General features: G+C 44.8%; 2 protein-coding genes across 3 annotated transcripts in view; both read left to right on the top strand.

The window, feature by feature from the left end:
• The window catches only part of F8 (coagulation factor VIII), a 123290-nt gene extending 117574 nt beyond the window's left edge, over positions 1 to 5716 (top strand). For both annotated transcript variants that reach the window (XM_058713286.1, XM_058713285.1), the window contains one exon: positions 3674 to 5716. In XM_058713286.1, coding sequence (XP_058569269.1) covers positions 3674 to 3829 — 156 coding nt within the window. In that variant the 3' untranslated portion in view covers positions 3830 to 5716. The remainder of the gene's footprint in view (positions 1 to 3673) is intronic.
• A 4723-nt stretch (positions 5717 to 10439) lies between these two features.
• On the top strand, positions 10440 to 14151 carry SMIM9 (small integral membrane protein 9). Its single transcript, XM_058713161.1, has 4 exons — positions 10440 to 10536; positions 11585 to 11882; positions 13262 to 13391; positions 13879 to 14151. Exons 2-4 carry the CDS (start codon positions 11678 to 11680, stop codon positions 13952 to 13954), a joined length of 411 nt encoding a protein of 136 aa, XP_058569144.1. The 5' UTR covers positions 10440 to 10536; positions 11585 to 11677; the 3' UTR covers positions 13955 to 14151.
• Positions 14152 to 15523: the final 1372 nt, after the last annotated feature.

The following is a 15523-nucleotide window of genomic DNA, read 5'->3' as shown; positions in this document are numbered from 1 at the left end:
CAAATTACTAGGCAGTTCTGGGGAAACAACACTACTTTTAGAAATGAAAAACAGGGGCGCCTGGGTGGCGCAGTCGGTTAAGCGTCCGACTTCAGCCAGGTCACGATCTCGCGGTCCGTGAGTTCGAGCCCCGCGTCGGGCTCTGGGCTGATGGCTCGGAGCCTGGAGCCTGTTTCCGATTCTGTGTCTCCTTCTCTCTCTGCCCCTCCCCCGTTCATGCTCTGTCTCTCTCTGTCCCAAAAATAAATCAAAAACGTTGAAAAAAAAAAATAAAAAATAAAATAAAAAAAAAAAAAGAAATGAAAAACAGAATTATCGAAGTTTGGAAATCAAAGAAAGAGTAGGACATTAGACACAGCCAGAGAGACTTTATTCAATTGAAAGATACAGCTGAAGAAATTACCCAGGATGGCGCACAGAAGGCAAAGCATGCGGAAAGGAAATTAAGAGACAGAGGGTACCCATCAAAAGCCTAACATACATATGATCAGGATCCCAGGACGAAAGGGAAAATATAGTGGACAAATAGCAAAATGTTAACTTTAAAAGGAAAACTGCCAGTTATTTTACCTGCAAAACGTCTTTATTTGGGAACAGCAGAAAGCTGTTGTTCTGCAGAACAAAAGCAAAGCACACGGAGTCCTGCAGGAAAGGGAGGAGCTGGGAGCGGCTGCCAGAAACAAACAGTCCATTGGAATAAACTGGAAGTGGAAAGTGCAGTGGTTTCTCATTGGCTGAGCTGTGACTTCGGGGCTGGGCTGCAGTGGGGATGGGGCCGAAGAGGGGTGGACCTTCCTTCCTCTTGCTCTGGTAGGAAAGTAGTAAAGAAAGCGGCATCCTCGTGAGAGGCCCGCCGTCTTCCTGTCGGATCTGGAATTGAGGACACGTGGTAGGCTGTGAGCCTCCCCTGCTGCCCTTGCCCCTGACTCCATTCTAAAAGAGCCTTCCTTTTATAATTTTCACAACACAAACAAGGACAACCACTTTTGCCACTTCTGTTCAACGTTTTACTGGAAGGTATAGCCAGAGGAATTAGGCAACAAAAAGAAATAAACGGCATCTAAACTGGAAAGGAAGAACTAAATCTCTCTTCACCAATGATCTGAATATATATATATATATATATATATATATATATATATATATATATTCAGTAGCTAGAAAACAAAGAATTCTGTTTCTATTCACAAGTAAGTAGACAGTAAACATGCAAAGCTATAGTTGAGCTAGCATCAGGGCTCACGCTGGAGAGTCTAGGGGAGACTGTGCAAGAACCAGAAAAGGTCAGTGGTAGAAAACAAAGAAAATCACTTCTTTTTTTTAAGTTTATTTATTTTGAGAGAGAGAGCACACAAGTGGGGAGGGGTAGAGAAGGAAAGACAGAATCCCAAGCAGGCTCTGCACCATCAGCACAGAACCCGATGTGGGGCTTGAACTCATGAACCGTGAGATCATGACCTGAACTGAAGTCAGACACTTAACCAACTGAGCCACCCAGGAGCCCCGACAATATACTATTTAATATTGATAAGGAACTTTAATGAATGCTGAAACCATTGGCTGAAAGCTTGATGGGAAATAGAGTATCTACATGGTTTCAAAGTATCATCCCACAGATTGTTTGTTAGGAAAGGGAAACGATCACCTTGGTAACAGAGAGATCTGGTGGATATCACCTTGACCAAGTGATCAAACTTTTCATCATCAATTGATGGGACAAATTAGCATTATGTGTCCCCTGATGGATGTAGTGGAAAGGACACATCATGCACTCAGTTTTCTCACTAAAAGTGTTTAACCAACATGTCATAATGAGAAAACAGTCACATAATTTAGAATGTGGAACAATCCACAATACAATGGTCTTACGCTTTTCAAAATGTCAGTGTCAGGACACTTGGGTAGCTCAGTTGGTGAAGCATCCAACTGTTGATTTCGGCTCAGGTCTCCATCTCACAGTTGTGGGATCGAGCCCCTCACTGGGCTCTGCATTAAAGGTGTGGAGCCTGCTTGGAATTCTCTCTCTCTCTCTCTCTCTCTTGCTCTCTGTCTCAAAAATAAATAAACTTTTTTTTAAAATGTCGATGTTGGGGCGCCTGGGTGGCTCAGTCGGTTAAGCGTCCGACTTCAGCTCAGGTCATGATCTCACAGTCTGTGAGTTCACGCCCCGCATCGGGCTCTGGGCTGATGGCTCGGAGCCTGGAGCCTGCTTCCAATTCTGTGTCTCCCTCTCTCTCTGCCCCTCCCCCGTTCATGCTCTGTCTGTCTCTGTCTCAAAAATGAATAAACGTTAAAAAAAAAATTTAAGTGTCGATGTTATGAAGGACAAAAAAGATCAGAGACTAGGAGTCTGTTCTCGATTAAAGGAGATTTGAAGAGATAGAATAAATAAATGCAAAGTGTGATTTTTATTAGATTCTGGGTTGGAAAAATTATATAAAGGATATCATATGATAACTGGACATTTTAAAATATTAGGCTATATTATATCAGTATTACATTCGGTGGATAGGATAATATTATTCTGTGGTTGTAAACAACCTTAGTTTTAAGTTTGACATGCTGAAATATTTGGGAGTAAAATGCCATGATGTTTACGACTTCCTTTCAAGTAGTTCAGAAAATTGTGTGTGGTGGTGGTGGTGGTGGTGGTGTGTGTGTGTGTGTGTGTGTGTGTAGAGAAATAGATACAGTAAAATCGCATGATGTTAACAACCGGTGAATCTAGGTGGAGGACTTAAGTGTCCATCACATTATTCTTTCAATTTCTTGGGGTTGCTACCATTTCACAATAAAAACTTGAGGGGAGATAACAAGGAGTAAGTGTAACGGAAGATGTACAAGCCTCCAAATAGAACATAAACATCTGTTGAAGAATCCCAGAAGAGGGACTTTAATGTTTCTGAAAAGTCTCATCAAACACACCAGCTCTAACAGATGTTTGTAGGATATCTGCCACGTGTGTACGTTATGCTACATGTCCTGTGTGTGGAAGATACACGAATGAGCAGGGTCTCTGACTCTCGTGGGGCTGGCTGGCGTTTGGTGGCGAAAACCGAGGAAAACGGTGGGTAAGCCCGTAGCCAGACACACGGGGACACTGAGGGCTCTGGACGAAGTCAACCAGCTGAGACTCAGGGCTCCGGCAGTGGCTACCTGTATGGGGTGTTTCCTGTGCCCTCACCTGGCAGCAGCCTGACTCCCGCCCCCACAGGGTTCAACATGCAGACGCTGTGTGTCACCTCAGACAGAACTTTCCATTTCACTGAGGTTTTGGCGAGTGGGTGAGAACATTCCAGATATAAGGCATAGCCGGAGCAAAGGCTGCCACGGCAGGCATGCCAGGTGCTCTTAATTCTAGAAGTCCGACCCACTTTCCCAGGCCCAGATGCGTGGGATGCAGTCATCCATTCGCTTCCCGGGGTTCAATCCAGGACTGCCAGAAGAAGGGCTACTCAATCGAGCGCAAAGAGCCGCATGGAGCGTGCGTGTTGTGCTGGGCATTGCCAGAGGTGCAGGCCACTCTGGGGATGAGGGAGGGATTCCGACTGACACAGTAGGAGGCCAGTGGACTCGATGGCGCAGGCGAGAAGAAGAGAAGAAGCGGAAGGGGGGTTAGCAGGTAGTGTTTTTCCCGTCAGACAACTAACAAATGCCATCTTTCTTCTTTCAGGTTTTTCAGGGAAATCAAGACTCCTTCACACCCGTGGTGAACTCTCTAGACCCCCCACTACTGACTCGCTACCTTAGAATTCACCCCCAGAGCTGGGCACACCAGATCGCCCTGAGGCTGGAGGTTCTGGGCTGTGAGGCCCAGCAGGTGTACTGAGGGTACACCTCCAGGCCCTGCCTCCAGGCCCACACCCTCTCCAAATTGCCTTCTGCCTCCCAGCCTGGTCTCCGGGTCATTCCCTGCCCTGCCCTGCCTGTGGGCCGAGACTTTTCTATGTGTTTAAACCATACAGCCCTAGGGGACACTGCTCCGAAGCCTCCCAAATTAATTGTCGTGCATCCCGCATTTCCTGGGAGGATTGCATTCAGTTTAACTCTCCTCCATTTGCTGCAACTGCTCCCAGATTGCTTTTTCCTTCCGATGCCAGGAGGAAATGAGGAAACTCATCTGGAAAGCGCTCTCCTCCCGCCAGGTCAGATCTCTCACAAACCCTCCTCTTCCTCCTTTGTCAAAGAACAGTGTGTTTAAAGTTTGCAGAACATAGTCATGACGTAAGCATTTCGGATTGGGCTTCATACATTTAAAATAAAACTCTCACTTGTTTATGATCCTGGTCAAGCATGGAGCAAATCCGTGTCACCACAGCCTTGAAGCCAAAAGGCAAGCCATTCTGACAACCCGCAAAATGTAGATTATGTAAGAACTACTACATGAATGTCTGATATACTTATAGATGGAATTCTCCTAGTTGGTCATCTTGGGGCATTGCTAAGTGGCACACTCTTACCTCGAAAACTAGTGTTTTTAAACTGGGACTCACAGGTGGGATTCAGGAACCCCCAGATTCCATGACATCATAGACAACATTATGTATGAATGCATATGTGCGGTTTTCTGACAAGATCGTCCAAAGATGTGATCAGAAGTTTAAAGGGGCGAATGGCTTTCAAGAGTTCAATTTCATCTCAGAAGGATGTACAAATAAAGCTATTTGGTCTTAATTCTAATCAACAACAAGAAAAAGATAATACGTTAGGATCACAGAGGTATCGGGAACTTTGAAGTACAATGACAATGTTCCCTTGAAATTTGTGGTGACCAAGAAAGGTAATAATCATAACAGGTTTCTAAAGGGCATATTTTAATATTCCCACAAAGAAACAAGGAAAATATGTGCCCATCTGGGATAACAGATACAACGTTATATTCTAATCACACACTCATTGGACTCCCTCCCTCAGCTCATTTCCTGCGGAAGCACAACAAAAATGTAACGGAAAATTCTATACCATGACGGAAAACTAGAATCCCACTTACATAGTTGAAAGTTCAAGGAGCCGGATGACACCGAGCTGGGGAAAGCAGGGACAAAATGCTCGATCACCCCACCGCACCACAGGAAGCCCCACCTTGGCCTATGCCTCATAGATAAGGCCATGAAGGGCTCCTTACTACGCCTTCCTTCCACCTGCTTACGCCCTTCCCTGCGACCACGCAAACATTTCCCACACGGCAGAGGGCGCTAGAGGCGAGGATAAGCCACAGAGCAGTCGGAGGAAGCCTCCAAAGTTTGCAATCCAGAGCATTTAAAAACAGGAGTATTAGGGGAAAATGTATTACAATCTCAGAAAAAGCAAGAAAACTGATGCTTTTTGTTTAAGCTAGAGCATTGTCTAAGAGTCCTGCTTGACCCCGACCTGACCTTTTGGGGAATGTAGCATAGCTGTCCCAGCATAATCACAAACTGCAACAGCCGAAGGCACCAGTGGTTCTAATTCTGTAAGACTGTAGGGTTAGAGGTCAATCTACAGAAATCAATAAATTGTTTTTCTTTATAGCCTGGTAGAAAAGTTAACCCTAAAGGTGATATGGCTGTATTTGCTGTAAAAGGTTAACCACTCTCCTGTCTAACTTAATGACCTTGTTTTGACAGTCTTTTCCTATTGACCGAATGCGTCTCTGTTCCACAACTGCTCCTGGAGCCCTCTGGTCTTCCTGTTTCCTCAATAACCACTTAAATAAAACCGTGACACATACAAACAAGCGCCTCTGAGAGTTGTGTTCTTACACTGCAAATAAAAATGTGAACAAGATATTAAAAAACAGACGGAGGCACCGAAGAACAGGAAGGACACTTTAGAAAACCTAATTAGTAAGTTAGAAAACTAGATTAAGTTGAACTCAGAGTAGAAAGTGATATCGTTTATGAGAGGTAAACTAAAATTTTAAAAATGAGAAATGGAACCTTGATCCAGAAGAAGACTTTATATAGAGACAAAAGAGAAATGGGAGTTGCTATTCAATGGCTATAGAGTTTCAGTCATACAAGACAAGTAAGTTCTAGAGCTCCCCTGGACGATATCGTGCCTACGGGTAGCAATACTGGACTGTGCACTTCAAAATTTAACAGGGGAGGGGCACCTGGGTGGCTCAGTCAGTTAAGCATCTGACTCTCGATTTCAGCTCAGGTCATGATCTCACGGTTTGTGGGATCGAGCCCCACGCTGGGCTCTGTGCTGACAGGGCAGAGCCTGCTAGGGATTCTCTCACTCTCTGCCCCTCCGCTACTAGCCCTCTCTATCTTTCTCTCTCAAAAATAAATAAATAGACATTAAAACAATTTAACAGGGTAAGCTACGGTTAAGTGTTCTTACCACAATAAAAATGGAAAGTTCCTGAAGGAAAGATCAGATTGGATGTGGTCAAATAAAACAATACGAACAAATTTCTTTGGGATGAAATCATCATCAACATCATCATCAAACAAATGCAAATCTTCAGATCAGTCTCTTAGTGCCAAGCAGAAAGAAAAAACAAACCATAGCCTGGGGCCGATGTTATATCGTAGGGGCAATGAGGTCGATCAGCAAAACAGACACCCTCGGGAGCACCAGAAAATCCACACTATTTGATAATGCTGTTTGAGTGATTTGAAAAATCACAGAGATCATAGCAAGTTAATTATCAGAATATCGGGACGCCAATTCACTCCTAGGACAAATGTAGCTTGTAACTTTAAGTGAACAAATACAACTTTCTGTCACAAACATTTTGTCAAACATAATCTCAAGGTTATAAGTCGACAATCTTTGGAAGATGCATATTACAGCAAGTCTATCTTTGGGGCACTTGGGTGGCTCAGTCAGCTAAGCATCTGCCTTCCGCTCAGGTCATGATCTCAAGGTTTGTTCGTGAGTTCGATGCCTGCATCGGGCTCTCTGCTTTCAGCTCAGAGCCTGCTTCGGATCTTCTGTCCCTCTCTCTCTCTGCCCCTCCCCTACTCGTGTGTGTGTGTGTGTGTGTGTGTGTGTGTGTGTGTGTGCACATGCACACGCCCTCTCAAAAATAAAAAATAAAGGGGCGCCTGGGTGGCTCAGTCGGTTAAGCATCCGACTTCGGCTCAGGTCATGATCTCACATTCCGTGAGTTCGAGCCCCGCGTCGGGCTCTGTGCTGAGAGCTCAGAGCCTGGAGCCTGCTTCAGATTCTGTGTCTCCTCTCTCTGATCCTCCCCCATTCATGCTCTGTCTCTCTCTCTGTCTCAAAAATAAATAAACATTAAAAAAAAATTTTTTTAAATAAATAAATAATAAAAACTTTAAAAAAATGTAAAAAACAAGTCCATCTTTTAACGTTAGAGAAACGTTTAGTAAACAGGCTATATAGAAAACCAGCTTTATGATGACAAGATACAGATTTAGACTTAACTTTATTGTTTATAAACTGACTTGAACTATTTCTAACCTTCTTCCGTGACTGTCTAATCAAAGGCTGATGATTGACATAGCACTCCTAGAAACTTGTGGGTGTGATTTCCATCCAGAGTGTGAACGAAGACTGGGACTATTAAAAAATTTTATTAAGAGACATCTTAAAAGACCTAAGTAATTGGGATTAGAAGACTCAGTGTTATAAAGACATCAATTCTTCACAGAGGCATCTATAGATTCAACACAATCTCAATCTAAATTCCAACATTTTCTCACTGTGGAATCAAGCATGTGAAAATATAAAAGTCCAAGAGTGGCCAAAATATTCGTGGTACCAAATAGCAACATTTATTTTGTTTTTTAAGATTTTTAAATTCAGGGGTTCCTGGGTGGCTCAGTCGGTTGAGTGTCTGACTTCGGCTCAGGTCATGATCTCACAGTCTGTGAGTTCGAGCTCCGCGTCGGGCTCTGTGCTGACAGCTCGGAGCCTGGAGCCCGCTTCGGATTCTGTGTCTCCCTCTCTCTCTGCCCCTCTCCCGCTCATGCTCTGTCTCTCTCTCTCTCTGTCAAAAATAAATAAATGTTAAAAAAAATTTTTTTTTTAAATAAAGAATTGCATGCTCCAGCCAGTGAGCAAGCCAGGCGCCACAACAACAATTATCTTAACGCCACAGTAATTAAGACAATTTGATGTCAGCCCAAGGACAGATCAATAGAGTGGTGGAACATATTAGAATCCCGAAGTAGAGACACATTATAGATGGGCATTGACTTACGACAAAATAGCTCAGCAGAGCAGTGGTACTGGGTCAGTCAGAAATCTATATGAAAAACTGAAATTTGGGGTCTCTGGCTGGCTCAGTCAGGAGAGCATGTGACTCTCGATCTCAAGGTCATGAGTTCAAGCCCCACGTTGGGTATAGCGATTACTAAAAATAAATAAATAAATAAATAATAAACTTAAAAACAAGTGAAAGCTTTTTTTTTTTTTTGAAAAATGAAATTTGACCCCTTCCTCACACTATACTCAAAAAAATCAGTTTCAGATTAACTAAAGCTCTGTGAACAGCAAACAAAATTTCTAGCAGGGTCATGTTTCTGGAACAGCACCCCAAAGCCACTGACCAGGAAAGAAAGTTTGATAAATTTGAATACACTTAGATTCAGATCTTCTGTTCATTCACAGAGTGGGAGAAAATATTTGTATAATTGACAAATGGATGTGTAGCAGGTGGAACTCTCTTATGCTCTTTGTGATATACTTTTTCTGGAAAGCAATCTGTCATTACCCAGGTTGAGCATGGAGTTACCCTACGATAATTCTCTTGGGTAATGACCCAGGAGTAGATAGAATTGCCTTGTGAACCAAGAGATAGGGGAGCACTATCCAAACTGGAAAAACCACCCTTATTGTGTATATTTCCCAGTCTCTTGTTTTAATTGCTGTATCCTATCCTGTTATACAGTATATACCACAATCTATCCATTGCTTTTCTGGTAGAACTCTGACTAGTACCTCATTTATGCTGGTTCATCTATAGAGGTGAGCATCTTTTCTTAAAAATTAACTTGTAAGAGGGGTGCCTGGGTGGCTCAGTCAGTTGAGCGTCTGACTTCGGCTCAGGTCATGATCTCTCAGTTTGTGACTTAAAGTCCCACATCGGGCTCTGTGCTCACAGCTCGGAGCCTGGAGGCTGCTTCCGATTCTTTGTCTCCCTCTCTCTCTGTCCCTCCCCCCGCTTGTACTCTGCCTCTCTCTCAAAAAAAAAATTAACTTGTAAGAGTACTTTGTATATTAAGGATCTTAACCTATTATCTACCATATACTTTATGAAATGTATTACCTAATTTGTCATTAATCCTTTACCTTTCTTTTTAATATTTTGCTCAATGAAAGCTTTACACTTTTATGCAATAAATTTATCATCAGTATTTCCAATTCTAGTTTGGGAGGGTGGTTTTTTGGTTTTGTTTTTTTATTTGAGAGAGAGAGAGAGAGAGAGAGCACATGCGAGCAGGGGGAGAGGGGCAGAGGGGGAGAGACTTTTTTTTCAACTTATTTATTTATTTTGAGAGAGAGAGCATGCACACAAGTAGGGGAGGGGCAGAGAGTGAGGGGGAGAGAGACAGAATCACAAGCAGGCTCTGCTCACGGTCCCCATTGCAGGGCTCAAATCCATAAAACATGAGATCAAACACGCAACCGACTGAGCCACCAGGCAGCCCGAGAGAGAGTGAATCTTAAGCAGGCTCCACACTCGGCATGGAGCCTGACATAGGGCTCGATCCTATGACCATGGGATCACCACCTGAGCTGAAATCAAGAGTTGGATACTTGGGGCACCTGGATGGCTCAGTCGGTTAAGCATCCGACTTCGGCTCAGGTCATGAGCACGTGGTTTGTGAGTTCGAGCTCCGTGTGGGAGTCTGCCGACAGCTCAGAGCCTGGAGCCCACTTCGGATTCTGTGTCTCCCTCTCTCTCTTCCCCTCCCCCACTCACACTCTGGCTCTCCCTCTCTCTCAAAAATAAACACTAAAAAAAAAAGAGTCAGATACTCAACCGACTGAGCCACCCAGGCGCCCCATGACTTTGGGTTTCATGACATGCTTAGAGTAGTTTTTTTCCACACCAAGATTATACAAACACCCACCCATATTTTATTCTAATATGAATGTGGTTTTACTTTTGTTTAGTCCTTGATCTATCCAGAAATTGTTTATTTTTGTGTAGGGCTTTCCCTTCAGTGCATCCAAATGAATAGGCAATCATCATGTTAAACCATCTTTTATCATTTATTAAGGTCTCATGTGTATATATATATATATATATATATACTATTGTAAGGTATAGTAGATACCATGTGGCAGGCAAAATATCTTAGAACTCTTCAAGACTAAAAGGAAACAGCTATGTAAGGATGGGTGTTAGTATCAACACAGATGTTTGTACATAGAAAAAGATGGCCCTATGTTTAGCTGTCAAATAGAGAGAGACTAGGGGAGGGTCCAATGCACAGATGATATCATAAAGGATAGTAGAATTCCATTCGGAACTTCAGAGAGAGACCTTAGGAGAAAACTCTGACCAGCTTCTTCTGCACTCTGAACACTGAACCTAATTTACTGACTTCTTGGCACTAAGTCAATTTTCAGGTAAGTGTCTTCCCACCTGACGTGGGTCTCTCTCCCTCTCTTCTTTTTAATGTTTATTTCTTTTTTGAGAGACATAGAGCGACAGAGCACAGACGAGGGAGGGGCAGAGAGAGAGGGAGACACAGAATCCAAAGCAGGCTCCAAGCTCCAAGTTGTCAGCACAGAGCCCGACATGGGGCTGGAACTCACAAGCCGTAAGATCTTGACCTGAGCCGAAATTGGACGCTTAACCGACCGAACCACCCAGGTGCCCCAAACGTGGGTCTCTCTACACCTTATCAAACAACAGATGAATGTATTAGTTATAAATGACTTAAGTAATAGAAAGCCCAAATTAGAATGGCTCAAATAGGGATTATTTTTCTCATACGAAGCAGCCTAGAGGTGAACAGATACAGGTGCAGGTTTAACTGACTCAAAATTTCCAAAGGGAAAATGGTGACGCCATCTCTTTTCTCGAGACAGCAAAAAGTCTTCCCAGAAGCCACCTGACCCATTTCTGTTATGCTTCATTGTCCAGAACCGTATCACCTAACCATTGCTAGCTGCAAGGATGGCTGGGGAAGGCAGGATTCAGCTCTCCTAGCTTCTCCAGTAAGGAGAAGTGAGGAAGCAGAGGGGAGGCATGGATGGAAGCAAGGAGACAGAGATGACCGTGGGTGGGAGTGGAGGTGATGAGAGTGGCAGGAGTAGGGAAAGACTTAGCAGGTAAAGCTGACCAGGCTCTTCTGATAGTGGGCGCGGGGAAGTGTAAAAGAAGAGTCAAAGACAACCCACACGTTTGGACCCGAACAGCTGAGACCATTTGCACTCACGGAGCTGGGAAGCTTGAAGGGAGATCTAGACCAGGAGGGAGCGCCACGTACCTGACCTGACAGAGCAAAGTTTCGTTTTGTGTTGTTTTGTTTTTCTTGGAGGGAGGACGCATTGTGCCGTGGACACTGACCGTGTTCAGGATTCGACAGTGTGAGTCGGGACATTCTTATGTTCGTGACAGATGAGAAGCTTTTTGTAATACAAACTAAACCACCATTTTCTAACCTTTCAGACGACTCTTTCTGCCTTGGAAAGAGCCAAGGAAAAAGGCGTCTCCTGCTGGCCAAATGAGCTAGGAGTACAGCCGAGGGGCCTCAGGAGAGCCATGGAACCCCAGAAGCTGGTGAATGTAGGATTTCTGCTGTGTTCCGTGAACTGCCTCTTGTTAGAGACTGTAGCTTCCCCCGCATCACCTTTATCTGCCTCTGAAACACAAGACGCACCAGGATGGAAACCACGGTCAAGGGGTGTGCTTGCCGTGAGGATGAATCTTCCCATCACCTCCGGAAGACGTAAGATTCATGTCTCAGGTTAGGAAAAGCTGATCTTGTATTGAAAAATAATGTGCACAGGAAAGCAAACTATTGTGGTTTGGTTCAGTTTAGATCAATAAGCACTAACCCACCTATTGTTCCCCAAACCCTTTGCTGAATTGATGAGGTTTGGGGGGTAACAGTGGGGTTCATGGGGTCCTGAACCGACGGCCAAGAAAGAATTCTTGAAGACGTCTTTGGTGCAAAACGGTGATTTTATTGAAGCACAGGGACAGAACCCATGACAGGAAGAGCTGCCCCGGGACCATGAGGAGAGACTAGTTATATACTATGGGGTTGGGTGAGGTAAAGTCCAGGGGAAGTCTCCAGTGAGAGTTTCACACACTAAAGAAGACTCCCAGGATAGTGGAGGCCTAGCTATTGCCAAGGGAAGGTTGTTTTTCCCTCCAGCAAAGCATCAGCATTAACACAGTAGGGAGTTCTGGAGAAAAGTTTTACCGGCCAGCCTCAAGTATTTGCCAACAGGCTGCAGGTTACAAGGAAACTTGGTTCTATCTGCCATTTCCTTCTGCCTTTGTTTCCCCCATCACTATGGAGGGGTGATGGAGACTTAGGGCCTGCAGGACTATGATCTCTATCAGTTAACCGTTTGTTTTTCCCTTTCCTTCGTTCTTGGGCAGCCAGGAGCGCCAGAGGAATATCACACATATCCCACCTGGTTGTGGGGGGTGCTGTTCGTGGCCTGTCAGCTTGCCTTATGTTCCCTCATCAGAACGACACGGATTAGGAGTTCACAGTTGGGCAGCCAAAGCCAGAGATGTCAACCTTCTGTGAAATATGTCAGAGGCTACTTGAGGACAAAGGGATCATTCAAGTCGCTTGGCGGGGAGGGGCTAGGGAAGACTTGCTTCCAAAGGCCAGCTTCAGACATGAGCACATATACTGCTCAGATCTTTTCACAAAGTGCCCTCATGTACAAGGAGGCGAAGATGATGTTCCTCTGAGGGTCCTTTTTAATTTTTTTGTAAATTTTTACTTATTTTTGAGAGAGAGAGAGTGGGGGAAGAGCAGAAAGAGAGGGAGACACAGAATCTGAAGCAGGCTCCAGGTTCCGAGCTGGCAGCAAAGAGCCTGATGCGGGGCTCGAACTCACGAACCAGTTTGATCATGACCTGAGCCAAAGTGGAATGCTTTGCCAACTGAGCCACCCAGGCGCCCCATGGGATACCTTTTTTTTAATGTATATTCCTTGGATGTCTGAGAGGCACCACAGTAAAATCATTAACTATATGGGCTCTGGGCAACCATAAGAGCATGATATCTGGGACAGCTATGTGAACTTGAACCAGGGTTCAAATCCCAGCGTTATCCCTTACTTGATCTCTCATCAGTGAATGTCTATGCTTTTTCTGCAGAAAACCACAGGTCCTGGCTGAGCAACTTCAGGAATTACTTGCAGGATCACATCAAGAACTCCATACCTTCAGCAGCCATTTTTGCTTTTCTGATCACTGCAACCATGATGGGGATCCTCTGTTGCCTCACGTAAGCTGCTCTGGGATGAAGAGAGGGAAGGGGAGCTTGAGGGAGAGGCAGGAACAATCAAGTTCCCCACCAGCCTGTACCACTATAATTAAGGGAAAGGTTTTTTTTAATTTTTTTTAATGTTTATTTATTTTCGAGAGAGAGAGAGAGAGAGAGAGAGAGAGAGAGAGAGCACGAGTGGGGGAGGAGCAGAGAGAGAAGGAGACACAGAATCTGAAGCAGGCTCCAGGCTCTGAGCTGTCAGCACAGGCTCAAATTCACCAGCCGTGAGATCATGACCTAAGCTGAAGTCGGACACCCAGCCGACTGAGCCACCCCAGGTGCCCCTAATTAAGGGAAAGTTTTAAGGAAGGTAATTCTTGTTTCATCCAACCCACTCCATCCATTACCAATGACTTATAGGTGACATTGAATAACCAGTGTTTATAGCTGATCTTTTTTTTTTTTCTAACTTCATTAACTCCAAATGTCTTTCCCTTTGGTTTAGGAATTATACATGGAAAATATCTAATTACCTATGTGTTCAATTGCCTGAAACTCTGCCACAAAATTTATCTATGTAAATCATATGAAGTCAGAGAGATTCGTGAAATAGTTAACAAAATAAACATAGCTAGGAAAACCTAAATTTTATTAATTGTCTGGTGGGTCAATGCTATGGTGGGAGACAGAGTCCAAGGCGGGGAACCTATGAAAACATGAGATGGGATTAAAAAGGCTTTGCCTGCTAAAGGACTGTTCAAAGTGCACAAGCTAATAAAGTGACTGAGGGCAGAGACCGGGTTAAGGGTGTGGCATCCCCGCCTAAAGCTCCTGATAATCTGAAAAGATCTCACGATCAAGAACCCTATCTAGGAAACAACAACCTTGGATATGGTTACGGACACAGAACTGGAGCCAAACAGAAGTCAGCTAGGTTTTCGAGAGGCGCTTATTGCCAAAGAAACCATGAGCCAGAACTAAATGAGCTGTCTGTTGTTTGAGCCTTAAAATTGTATTTGGGCTTCTGACCTTGCATGAGAAGGACACAGGCTTGGGAGTTTCCCAGGGTGGCTCCCGGGCACTTGCTTCAGATGCAGCCACAATGACTAGTAGGGAGAGCCTCCCAGCAGGTGGGCAGTGGGCCCTGGAGCTTCTCCCGGAAAGCAGACCGGGCCTCATCTGCGTCTGCCCGGCAGGGTTCCGGCGCTACTGCTGAGCCAGGACTCCTGTGTGGCGCCCATTATTCCTTTGCCAACGGGCATGTTCATGGTGATTAGACTCTTCCTGCTCCCTCATTGTATTTGGGTCGTGCGGATCAGAAGCAGATAACTTGTTTAACTTAATAAGTCGCTTAAACCAAGAAGAAAGAGCTGCACCCAGAATTGAGAGAACCAAGCTTCACCCAGGTACTCTGCACTTCGAGCTGGACACACTGATGAATGAGATTTTGGTCTTGGGGGAACATGGTGCCACAAATCAGGTGTTCTGGAAGCAGTGAGACAGGAATTCGGCGTGCAGGACATTAGCAGGGATCAACACCTGTGGAGGGTAGGGGGCGGAAGGGAGAGGCCGAACTGCCTCGCAAGCCCAACGAAGCCTCAGGTGACCCCAACAGAGTCATCTCACGTTAGCCTGATGTGGTCGATACTTTATAGAGGCTGTGTGTTGACAGCTGTCTCAGCAGCCAGAGAAACAAGGCCATTCTCGGGGAGGAACCCGAGTGGCGTATTTCCGTGCGCACCAGAGGGTGGGGGCATGGCACGTATGGAAGGGAAAATGAAATCGATTTCGGGTGGCCGGTAACACAGGCTGCAAAAGATGCCGGCAATGTGTTCACCAGGTCTGCTCCTTCTTCCCAAGCACAGAGAAAGGCTGCATTTCCCAAGTAAAGGAAGCCAGGACTCTGTCTATCTCTTGAAGTAGATGGCTCACCCTGAGGAGAAAACCCAGTAAGCCCTTGCTGGGAACAAGCAAATGGCTAGTGAAAGACACCAGTGAGGACAGTGAGGACAAGAGGGAAAGCAAGATATAGCAAAACAAAACAAGACATTGATGAAAAAATATAAAAGGAGAGAGGGAAAACAGGATAAACAAAGCCAGCACCATTAAAGAGACTTAGTTGATTTAAAAAACCTTATTTAAGGGTGCCT

The sequence above is a fragment of the Neofelis nebulosa genome, chromosome X, assembly GCF_028018385.1.
Source record: "Neofelis nebulosa isolate mNeoNeb1 chromosome X, mNeoNeb1.pri, whole genome shotgun sequence".
NCBI lineage: Eukaryota > Metazoa > Chordata > Mammalia > Carnivora > Felidae > Neofelis > Neofelis nebulosa.
The sequence above is the reverse complement of the archived record's forward strand: the minus strand, read 5'-3'. Positions and strand labels throughout refer to the sequence as shown.

Coding starts and splice junctions, on each gene's coding strand:
- SMIM9 (XM_058713161.1), top strand. CDS start 11,678: ATGGAACCCCAGAAGCTGGTGAATGTAGGATTTCTGCTGTGTTCCGTG. Junction 11,883..13,261: donor ACGTAAGATTCATGTCTCAG/GTTAGGAAAAGC, acceptor CTTTTTCTGCAG/AAAACCACAGGTCCTGGCTG. Junction 13,392..13,878: donor GGGATCCTCTGTTGCCTCAC/GTAAGCTGCTCT, acceptor CCTTTGGTTTAG/GAATTATACATGGAAAATAT.